Raw genomic sequence first — 12,797 nt, forward strand, 5'->3', positions numbered from 1 at the left:
CCTCAGGCTCTTACATGATAATGCGCCAGCATACAAGGCGCGCATTGTAACGGAGTTTTTGAAGGCAGAAATGGTCACTGTCCTCCCCCACCCTGCATATTCACCAGACTTAGTCCCCTGTGACTTTTTCTTGTTCCCCAAACTAAAATTTCACCTGTCTGGAACAAAATGTAAATCAAGAAATGCCCTTGGCTCTGCCATTTACCAGTATCTTATGAGTATACCAATTCATATGTTCGAAAACTGTTTCCAAAAGTGGAATAATGCATAAATACAGAGGGGGAGTACTTCGAGGGACAGGGCAAAGTAAAATGATCAGAATTACTTCTATTAAAGAGAAATCACCAAAGTAACAATAATTTTGGAACAACCCTCGTATGAAGTTTCATCAAACATTATCAATCTCTCCTCTCGCCTGGAAACCAACATCTAGAAAGACAGACCAGAGTAGGGACAAACACTACCTCTGGATTTACTTCTGGTCAAAAAGCATACGTAATACTGTTGAAGCAGTAAATGTTCCCTGCTGACCCACACGTTTATAGCTCAAGTGATTTAACAAGAAGCCCAGAGAGTCTGTATCGCGACATTGGACAACAGAAACCAGACGCCCATCCTCAGACCCAGGTGTTTGTCACACTATCGCTTACTAACCCCTGGGACCATAGATCGCATTTGCCGTGGAATAATTCATTACCTATATTCTAATCATTTGAATGGTTCTACTTAAATCCAAGTGGATGCAATCAAATTTCATGTCTCAAAACATACTTTTGTATAATTTTTACACTTTATACAAAATATTACATTCTTGATATTTTGTAATATTTAAAATTAAATGGCAACTTCTACAGAACTTTAAATGTGTGATTACTTTTAATTTTCTTAATTATGTCCATTGCTCAAGTTTGTTTATTATACATGTTTGATATACTAAACTTGTTTCTCGGCTCGAAATAGTTGTCTGCTACAGCACTGTCCTGTCTCTATGCACGTGAAGGCCGACTAATTACCTGTCATGCTTGTGTGCATATCCAGATCAATATTGTAATGTTTCTCATTTTGTTTTTAGTTTTTGTTTCACTTACACAAGGGTGCCGATAACTTGAACACGCTTGTTCATTGGTGAGCAGTTTTATGAATATTCATTAGAACCACAGCAAATGTGGCTTATGGTCCCTAGGATAGTAAGCGATAGTGCGATGGAACACCTAGGACCGAGGATGCCAGACGCCATGGTATAACTTGACCATGGTCCTTTGTACCAGGTGAGCTGGTACCCTTGGCCTTTATATATAATGACCCTGAAACTCAATCTACTTAAACCTATTTGGATTTACTATACATATGTGCACTTTAGTGATTATGTATGAAGAAATAGAAGATATTCTAAAATAGTCAAAATATTAGCTTCACGCCAAGTCTGTGGTAAAGAAATTAGATGAGTGTGGGTGTATAACAAGAGATCCCAGGGGAATCTTGGTGCCTACCAAAGTCAGACAATGGAGATAGGATCTTTTCTTTTCTTTTTAGTAGGATGACATATAGTCATCATGCTTCGTCCGTCGTTGTGTGCCGTCCTCAAACTTTTCATTCAAACGACTTCTTCTCAATAACCCAAAGGCCTAGGATACTGATATTTGGCCTGTAGCATGCTGGATGAAACGCCTGATTTTACATATATACAGTACCTGGGTCATTCATAGAAATTCTTTATGACTCTCTTATTTATGTACCATTATTACCAGATAGCAGGTGAGCGATTCAGGCCCTCTGGGCCTCTTGTTACCAGATAGCAGGTGAGCGATTCAGGCCAATTGGGCCCTTTTGCGATGTTGTATTGTGCCAATAGTCAGATGGTCTTTTGTTTAACTTTAGCTATCAAAATCAAGGATGGCGGCCTGTTGGCAATCCTGTCGACCGATCAGTCCTAAAATATACTAAAACAAAACTACAACTGATCAGGACCATGAATATGAAATTTAAGACAGATCCCTTCAGTACTTTCTGAGAAATGGCAGTAACAATTTAAACTATCAAAATCCAAGATGGCTGCTGGTTGGCTATCTTGTTGACCAATCAGTCCCAAAATATAACATGCAAAACTATTCCCAATCCGGACCCTACATACAGTAAATTGGGATATTTTGGATGTGGTCATATTTTGGCTTATTTGGCATTTGACAAGAAAGCGCTAAAATTAAATTCACCAAAATTGTCTGTATCAAACGTTGAAATCTCACAATCTTACACAATATTTAGGTAGTGTATTTCTATCTCCTTATTTAGTGTATACATATAATGCACTATGTACATTCTGGTTTGTATTTTTAGGTCATCTGACCCGAAGGATGACCTATAGTCGTCATGTTTCGTCCGTCGTCATCTGCCATGCGCCGTCCGCCGTGCGTTAACTTTTCACATTTTGAACTTCTTCTCAAGTTATACCAGTGCGATTTGGCTGAAACTTACATGAAATGATCCTGATATGATCCCGACAAAGTGTTGTTATTTTTCGGGTTGATCCAAAATCCAAGATGGCCGCCACAGCCGCCATCTTGAAAACACATCTTGAACTTCTTCACAAGTTCTATCGGTGCGATTTGGCTGAAACTTGCATGAAATGATCCTGACATGGTCCTGACAAAGTGTTGTTATTTTTTCGGGTTGATCCAAAATTGAAGATGGCCGCCACAGCCGCAATCTTGAAAACACATCTTGAACTTCTTCACAAGTTCTATCGGTGCGATTTGGCTGAAACTTGCATGAAATGATCCTGACATGGTCCTGACAAAGTGTTGTTATTTTTTCGGGTTGATCCAAAATTCTTGTTTGAAATGAAATTTGTTGAAAGAAATTGAAAATGATCCTGACATGGTCCTGACAAAGTGACACCATATATAATTAATTTTACTATTGCCAAGTTAGTCAGATGACCATTAAGGCCCTTTGGGCCTCTTGTATTATAAAGATATATGAAACTAAATACATTTGTAATTATGTACATATAATATAGATACACGCTATTTGATTACTATTGTTCAATTTTTTGTATTCAATGAAATGTTTGAAAACATGTTTATAGTACATGTACATTAAGTTACGAATTTGCCTTTAAACACCAAAATTTGACCACTTCATTCCGGTACAAAAGCGCCGAAATATCCCAATTCATTGAATCAAATTTGAGACAGATTCCTTCAGTACTTTCTGAGATATTGTTAATGGATGGACGGACCATGGAAAAAAGGTGATTTTAATCAGACGGTGGGCTAAAAATGTAACTGCTTTCTAATAACTTCAAAAACATTTGGTGTAGGATGTTGGGCAAAATTAGCTCATTCAAGCTACTTGTAACTAGTGAGCTTAACATGACGAAAAATCAAAATATACATAAAGTTTTACATACATTTTATTACATAATCAAAAAGCTGTCAAAACATATTTCAAAATGTTACCATCCACTTGCTCATTAAATGGTACTTGAGAAAATTCAATCATGAAACCGGTCCCTTTCAAATTCAATTAATCTGCCCGATGTTCTATCGTGCCCGTGGACAATGTAGATTAATTCTTAAACCTGTTTTTCTTTTTCTCTATCTGTCCTAGTGCTTTGTATATTTCTCGTTTGGTTTCTCTCTGCTTCTGCTGCTTCTTCGTGTCAATCATTCCTTGTTTTTTCTTGTGATTTGTTACCCGTTCCCGCATTGCTGACCGGTCCATTTTCTTTTTGTGGTCATGCAAGGTCTTCATCATATTCATTAACTTAGCCACCTGTAGAACAAAAACAATCTACATATCACAAAGATTTTCAATGCTTAAATGTAATAAAAGTTTGAAGAAAATTGATTTTCAACCAATTTGAATGAAATTCAACTCTTCAAGATATGCATGCCATTTTGGCATGTTAGTAGAAATGGTTCAGTAATATGTAGCTTGTATGTGGACAAAACTCAACACATGCATAGCACTAAAATCAGAAAATATTTCTTACCTAAACTCTTAGTATTAATTATAATGTTTGCCAATAGCCACAGAATACATAAGATTGTTACACTTCTACAAGGCTTTCCTTTGTCACACTTCCGAGCTTTTGCGAGATCAGAGATTTTTGCACACTTGACACTTTGGTTATATTGTAGCATCAATACTGATTTACCTGTGTGACAACAATGACTGACACGACAATGTACTCTCAGTACTTGTATCAGTAGCTGTAGGGGTTTGTAGTCTTACATCATTCTCAAATGACTGACACGACAATGTACTCTCAGTACTTGGATCAGTAGCTGTAGGGGTTTGTATTCTTACATCATTCTCAAATGACTGACACGACAATGTACTCTCAGTACTTGGATCAGTAGCTGTAGGGGTTTGTAGTCTTACATCATTCTCAAATGACTGACACGACAATGTACTCTCAGTACTTTGGATCAGTAGCTGTAGGGTTTGTAGTCTTACATCATTCTCAATGACTGCACGACATGTACTCTCAGTATTGGATCAGTAGCTGTAGGGTTTGTAGTCTTACATCTCTCAAATGACTGACACGACAATGTACTCTCAGTACTTGGATCAGTAGCTGTAGGGGTTTGTAGTCTTACATCATTCTCAAATGACTGACACGACAATGTACTCTCAGTACTTGGATCAGTAGCTGTAGGGGTTTGTAGTCTTACATCATTCTCAAATGACTGACACGACAATGTACTCTCAGTACTTGGATCAGTAGCTGTAGGGGTTTGTAGTCTTACATCATTCTCAAATGACTGACACGACAATGTACTCTCAGTACTTGGATCAGTAGCTGTAGGGGTTTGTAGTCTTACATCATTCTCAAATGACTGACACGACAATGTACTCTCAGTACTTGGATCAGTAGCTGTAGGGGTTTGTAGTCTTACATCATTCTCAAATGACTGACACGACAATGTACTCTCAGTACTTGGATCAGTAGCTGTAGGGGTTTGTAGTCTTACATCATTCTCAAATGACTGACACGACAATGTACTCTCAGTACTTGGATCAGTAGCTGTAGGGGTTTGTAGTCTTACATCATTCTCAAATGACTGACACGACAATGTACTCTCAGTACTTGGATCAGTAGCTGTAGGGGTTTGTAGTCTTACATCATTCTCAAATGACTGACACGACAATGTACTCTCAGTACTTGGATCAGTAGCTGTAGGGGTTTGTAGTCTTACATCATTCTCAAATGACTGACACGACAATGTACTCTCAGTACTTGGATCAGTAGCTGTAGGGGTTTGTAGTCTTACATCATTCTCAAATGACTGACACGACAATGTACTCTCAGTACTTGGATCAGTAGCTGTAGGGGTTTGTAGTCTTACATCATTCTCAAATGACTGACACGACAATGTACTCTCAGTACTTGGATCAGTAGCTGTAGGGGTTTGTAGTCTTACATCATTCTCAAATGACTGACACGACAATGTACTCTCAGTACTTGGATCAGTAGCTGTAGGGGTTTGTATTCTTACATCATTCTCAAATGACTGACACGACAATGTACTCTCAGTACTTGGATCAGTAGCTGTAGGGGTTTGTAGTCTTACATCATTCTCAAATGACTGACACGACAATGTACTCTCAGTACTTGGATCAGTCGCTGAGCTGTAGGGGTTTGTAGTCTTACATCATTCTCAAATGACTGACACACGACAATGTACTCTCAGTACTTGGATCAGTCGCTGTAGGGGTTTGTAGTCTTACATCATTCTCAAATGACTGACACGACAATGTACTCTCAGTACTTGGATCAGTAGCTGTAGGGGTTTGTAGTCTTACATCATTCTCAAATGACTGACACGACAATGTACTCTCAGTACTTGGATCAGTAGCTGTAGGGGTTTGTAGTCTTACATCATTCTCAAATGACTGACAGGACAATGTACTCTCAGTACTTGGATCAGTAGCTGTAGGGGTTTGTAGTCTTACATCATTCTCAAATGACTGACACGACAATGTACTCTCAGTACTTGGATCAGTAGCTGTAGGGGTTTGTAGTCTTACATCATTCTCAAATGACTGGCACGACAAATGTACTCTCAGTACTTGGATCAGTAGCTGTAGGGGTTTGTAGTCTTACATCATTCTCAAATGACTGACACGACAATGTACTCTCAGTACTTGGATCAGTAGCTGTAGGGGTTTGTAGTCTTACATCATTCTCAAATGACTGACATGACAATGTACTCTCAGTACTTGGATCAGTAGCTGTAGGGGTTTGTAGTCTTACATCATTCTCAAATGACTGACACGACAATGTACTCTCAGTACTTGGATCAGTCGCTGAGCTGTAGGGGTTTGTAGTCTTACATCATTCTCAAATGACTGACAGGACAATGTACTCTCAGTACTTGGATCAGTCGCCGAGCTGTAGGAGTTTATATATACTTATATCAGATGGGATAGCTTGGCAGTATAAACTTTAACACTAACCTTGGCTTCTTTGGGCTCCCTGATCACGACCACCCGTTTGATGGGATCTTTCTTGGCCTGTAGTATTTTTGGTGTGTCCTTGAAAGGCAAGTTCTTCTGAAGGTCCCTGGGAATGGTGAGCTGTTTGTGGTGGTATGTCTTTCTCTCCACGGGCTGAAACAACAAATAAATGACAATTTTATAGAAATATTACATCTTAAAGATGCTCCATCGCCGACAGAACAGAAATAATATTCATCAACTTAACAATAATTGGTGCTTAATTGTGTATAAATATGTCTAATTAACATAAACAAATATATGAAATAATTTATTTTGCTTTTGGTGCATGCGCAATCAATGCTTCATTCCATATATAACATAGTGCCATGGATTTTTTTCGGGATTAACTATTTTCAATATTTTTGTCTTGAAATAAAATTAGAAGCTCAAAAATTTTAATGGTGGTAATGGTGTAAAGTAAGTAACTTTTGTAACTGAAGAAAATTACAAATTCATCTACTTCTGTTTTTGATAGCGAAGAAAATGCCATTTGTCAGCAATGGAGCATCTTTAAGGATATTACCAGTATGATATGATCGGTGGAGTGTGATGTTTGGTGTGAAATAGCACTAGAAAAGTTCCATATTTGGTTTTTGGTTTGATTAGTTTAACGTCCAATTAACAGCCAGGGTCATGTAAGGACGTGCCAGGTTTGTTGGTGGAGGAAAGCCGGAGTACCCAGAGAAAAATCACCGACCAGTACCTGGCAACTGCCCCACATGGGATTTGTAATATGTCGGTACATCTTAACCACTCGGCCACCGCGCCCCCCCCCCCCTTCCCCCCCCAAAAAAAAGGGTTCATATAGCACAGTTTCCCAAAATATTAGGACAATATACCATAGTCATTGTAATTAGCGCCCAGGGTGCTAAAATATGATAACAAATGGGAGCGCCTATTAGGTAACAACTAGGGCCCAATAGGGCCAAATCACTCGTCTGCTGCTGGTTATCTTGGTGCATCATTAAAACATAAGAGAATCAATAAGAATTTCTATGTAAGACCCCGGTAATATCAGGTGTCTAGGACTCTTGGTTCATGAATAAGAAGTTGTTAAAACATTTTAGCCTATTTAACCCTCTGTAACCTAGAATGAAAGTCTTGGTCATTCATTTGAACAAACTTGGTAGCCCTTGTCAGGACTCTCTCTAGGTCTCCTACTTGTGGAAAAGTTGCTTAAAGGGAAAAGCCGGACACTGCACCACTGCATAAGCTCACTTGACCTTTGGACAAGTTAGCTAAATATATAAGTTGTGGATGAAAAACCTCTAAAAAGTCAGTCATATCTTAGCTACTTCTGTGCTCATGGCACATTAATCTGTCACAGTGAGCATGCATATGCCTTTTATCATTTGATACACGTCATTATGTCATGAATCACATGTGAAAGACTCACAAGTTACATGTAATATGGGATACAATGCCCATGTTATAAGCATCACACAGTCATTAGACATTGTTAACTCCATGGAATGGGACGGGGTGTTTATAAAACTCCTCCAGAGGAGGGATGGGGTGCTAATTACAGCAAATACTGTATGATTTTCAACTTAAGAATTAAACATTAAGAGGTAAACAAATACTAAACTCGAACTTTGTTTTAACATTTTGAGTACGTACCTTGTACAGAGAGTCCTTGTTCTGAGTTAGAGTTATCCCCCTTTCAAATCGTAACTGGCCAACTGTTTTCATGCCTGTCCAGGTCATCTTTTGTTCCTTGGGAAGCAGAAGGGATGTGATGGGATTGTAAAACTGCGGTACATCTACCGGATACCATGTCCTCAGGAACACTATGTCTATAGCGAAATTAACAAAAATGTATATCACAGACACATCTACCAGATACCACATCCTCAGGAACACTATGTCTACAGAGACATTAACTATGTATATCACAGACACATCTACCAGATACCTTGTCCTCAGGAACACTATGTCTACAGAGACATTAACTATGTATATCACAGACACATCTACCAGATACCACGTCCTCAGGAACACTATGTCTACAGAGACGTTAACTATGTATATCACAGACACATCTACCAGATACCATGTCCTCAGGAACACAATGTCTACAGAGACATTAACTATGTATATCACAGACACATCTACCAGATACCACATCCTCAGGAACACTATGTCTACAGAGACATTAACTATGTATATCACAGACACATCTACCAGATACCACATCCTCAGGAACACTATGTCTACAGAGACATTAACTATGTATATCACAGACACATCTACCAGATACCACGTCCTCAGGAACACTATGTCTACAGAGACATTAACTATGTATATCACAGACACATCTACCAGATACCACGTCCTCAGGAACACTATGTCTACAGAGACATTAACTATGTATATCACAGACACATCTACCAGATACCTTGTCCTCAGGAACACTATGTCTACAGAGACATTAACTATGTATATCACAGACACATCTACCAGATACCATGTCCTCAGGAACACTATGTCTACAGAGACATTAACTATGTATATCACAGACACATCTACCAGATACCATGTCCTCAGGAACACTATGTCTACAGAGACATTAACTATGTATATCACAGACACATCTACCAGATACCATGTCCTCAGGAACACTATGTCTACAGAGACATTAACTATGTATATCACAGACACATCTACCAGATACCATGTCCTCAGGAACACTATGTCTACAGAGACATTAACTATGTATATCACAGACACATCTACCAGATACCATGTCCTCAGGAACACTATGTCTACAGAGACATTAACTATGTATATCACAGACACATCTACCAGATACCATGTCCTCAGGAACACTATGTCTACAGAGACATTAACTATGTATATCACAGACACATCTACCAGATACCAGTCCTCAGGAACACTATGTCTACAGAGACATTAACTATGTATATCACAGACACATCTACCAGATACACATCCTCAGGAACACTATGTCTACAGAGACATTAACTATGTATATCACAGACACATCTACCAGATACCACGTCCTCAGGAACACTATGTCTACAGAGACATTAACTATGTATATCACAGACACATCTACCAGATACCATGTCCTCAGGAACACTATGTCTACAGAGACATTAACTATGTATATCACAGACACATCTACCAGATACCATGTCCTCAGGAACACTATGTCTACAGAGACATTAACTATGTATATCACAGACACATCTACCAGATACCATGTCCTCAGGAACACTATGTCTACAGAGACATTAACTATGTATATCACAGACACATCTACCAGATACCATGTCCTCAGGAACACTATGTCTACAGAGACATTAACTATGTATATCACAGACACATCTACCAGATACCATGTCCTCAGGAACACTATGTCTACAGAGACATTAACTATGTATATCACAGACACATCTACCAGATACCATGTCCTCAGGAACACTATGTCTACAGAGACATTAACTATGTATATCACAGACACATCTACCAGATACCATCCTCAGGAACACTATGTCTACAGAGACATTAACTATGTATATCACAGACACATCTACCAGATACCATGTCCTCAGGAACACTATGTCTACAGAGACATTAACTATGTATATCACAGACACATCTACCAGATACCATGTCCTCAGGAACACTATGTCTACAGAGACATTAACTATGTATATCACAGACACATCTACCAGATACCTGTCCTCAGGAACACTATGTCTACAGAGACATTAACTATGTATATCACAGACACATCTACCAGATACCTTGTCCTCAGGAACACTATGTCTACAGAGACATTAACTATGTATATCACAGACACATCTACCAGATACCATGTCCTCAGGAACACTATGTCTACAGAGACATTAACTATGTATATCACAGACACATCTACCAGATACCATGTCCTCAGGAACACTAACTACAGAGACATTAACATGAGACATTTACATGCTATATACAGACATTAACTATGTATATCACAGACACATCTACATACCACGTCCTCAGGAACACTATGTCTACAGAGACATTAACTATGTATATCACAGACACATCTACTAGATACCTCGTCCTCAGGAACACTATGTCTACAGAGACATTAACTATGTATATCACAGACACATCTACCAGATACCATGTCCTCAGGAACACTATGTCTACAGAGACATTAACTATGTATATCACAGACACATCTACCAGATACCATGTCCTCAGGAACACTATGTCTACAGAGACATTAACTATGTATATCACAGACACATCTACCAGATACCACGTCCTCAGGAACACTATGTCTACAGAGACATTAACTATGTATATCACAGACACATCTACCAGATACCATGTCCTCAGGAACACTATGTCTACAGAGACATTAACTATGTATATCACAGACACATCTACTAGATACCATGTCCTCAGGAACACTATGTCTACAGAGACATTAACTATGTATATCACAGACACATCTACCAGATACAACATCCTCAGGAACACTATGTCTACAGAGACATTAACTATGTATATCACAGACACATCTACCAGATACCACATCCTCAGGAACACTATGTCTACAGAGACATTAACTATGTATATCACAGACACATCTACCAGATACCATGTCCTCAGGAACACTATGTCTACAGAGACATTAACTATGTATATCACAGACACATCTACCAGATACCACGTCCTCAGGAACACTATGTCTACAGAGACATTAACTATGTATATCACAGACACATCTACCAGATACCATGTCCTCAGGAACACTATGTCTACAGAGACATTAACTATGTATATCACAGACACATCTACCAGATACCACTCCTCAGGAACACTATGTCTACAGAGACATTAACTATGTATATCACAGACACATCTACCAGATACCACGTCCTCAGGAACACTATGTCTACAGAGACATTAACTATGTATATCACAGACACATCTACCAGATACCACGTCCTCAGGAACACTATGTCTACAGAGACATTAACTATGTATATCACAGACACATCTACCAGATACCACTGTCCTCAGGAACACTATGTCTACAGAGACATTAACTATGTATATCACAGACACATCTACCAGATACCACGTCCTCAGGAACACTATGTCTACAGAGACATTAACTATGTATATCACAGACACATCTACCAGATACCCATCCTCAGGAACACTATGTCTACAGAGACATTAACTATGTATATCACAGACACATCTACCAGATACCATGTCCTCAGGAACACTATGTCTACAGAGACATTAACTATGTATATCACAGACACATCTACCAGATACCACGTCCTCAGGAACACTATGTCTACAGAGACATTAACTATGTATATCACAGACACATCTACCAGATACCACGTCCTCAGGAACACTATGTCTACAGAGACATTAACTATGTATATCACAGACACATCTACCAGATACCATGTCCTCAGGAACACTATGTCTACAGAGACATTAACTATGTATATCACAGACACATCTACCAGATACCATGTCCTCAGGAACACTATGTCTACAGAGACATTAACTATGTATATCACAGACACATCTACCAGATACCATGTCCTCAGGAACACTATGTCTACAGAGACATTAACTATGTATATCACAGACACATCTACCAGATACCAGTCCTCAGGAACACTATGTCTACAGAGACATTAACTATGTATATCACAGACACATCTACCAGATACCATGTCCTCAGGAACACTATGTCTACAGAGACATTAACTATGTATATCACAGACACATCTACCAGATACCATGTCCTCAGGAACACTATGTCTACAGAGACATTAACTATGTATATCACAGACACATCTACCAGATACCACGTCCTCAGGAACACTATGTCTACAAGACATTAACTATGTATATCACAGACACATCTAATCATCCTCAGGAACACTATGTCTACAGAGACATTAACTATGTATATCACAGACACACATCTACCAGATACCCATGTCCTCAGGAACACTATGTCTACAGAGACATTAACTATGTATATCACAGACACATCTACCAGATACCATGTCCTCAGGAACACTATGTCTACAGAGACATTAACTATGTATATCACAGACACATCTACCAGATACCACGTCCTCAGGAACACTATGTCTACAGAGACATTAACTATGTATATCACAGACACATCTACCAGATACCATGTCCTCAGGAACACTATGTCTACAGAGACATTAACTATGTATATCACAGACACATCTACCAGATACCATGTCCTCAGG

General features: G+C 38.9%; 1 protein-coding gene across 1 annotated transcript in view; it reads right to left on the reverse strand.

Moving 5' to 3' along the window:
- Positions 1-3,394: 3,394 nt before the first annotated feature.
- LOC138324176 (ribosome biogenesis protein BMS1 homolog) overlaps positions 3,395-12,797 on the reverse strand; it is a 74,670-nt gene continuing 65,267 nt past the window's right edge. The window contains 3 exon segments of the mRNA XM_069269256.1: positions 3,395-3,774; positions 6,466-6,618; positions 8,128-9,045. Of these exon segments, the coding sequence (XP_069125357.1) occupies positions 3,568-3,774; positions 6,466-6,618; positions 8,128-9,045 (1,278 nt within the window). The 3' untranslated portion in view covers positions 3,395-3,567.

This window comes from Argopecten irradians, chromosome 5, assembly GCF_041381155.1.
Source record: "Argopecten irradians isolate NY chromosome 5, Ai_NY, whole genome shotgun sequence".
Classification (NCBI taxonomy): domain Eukaryota; kingdom Metazoa; phylum Mollusca; class Bivalvia; order Pectinida; family Pectinidae; genus Argopecten; species Argopecten irradians.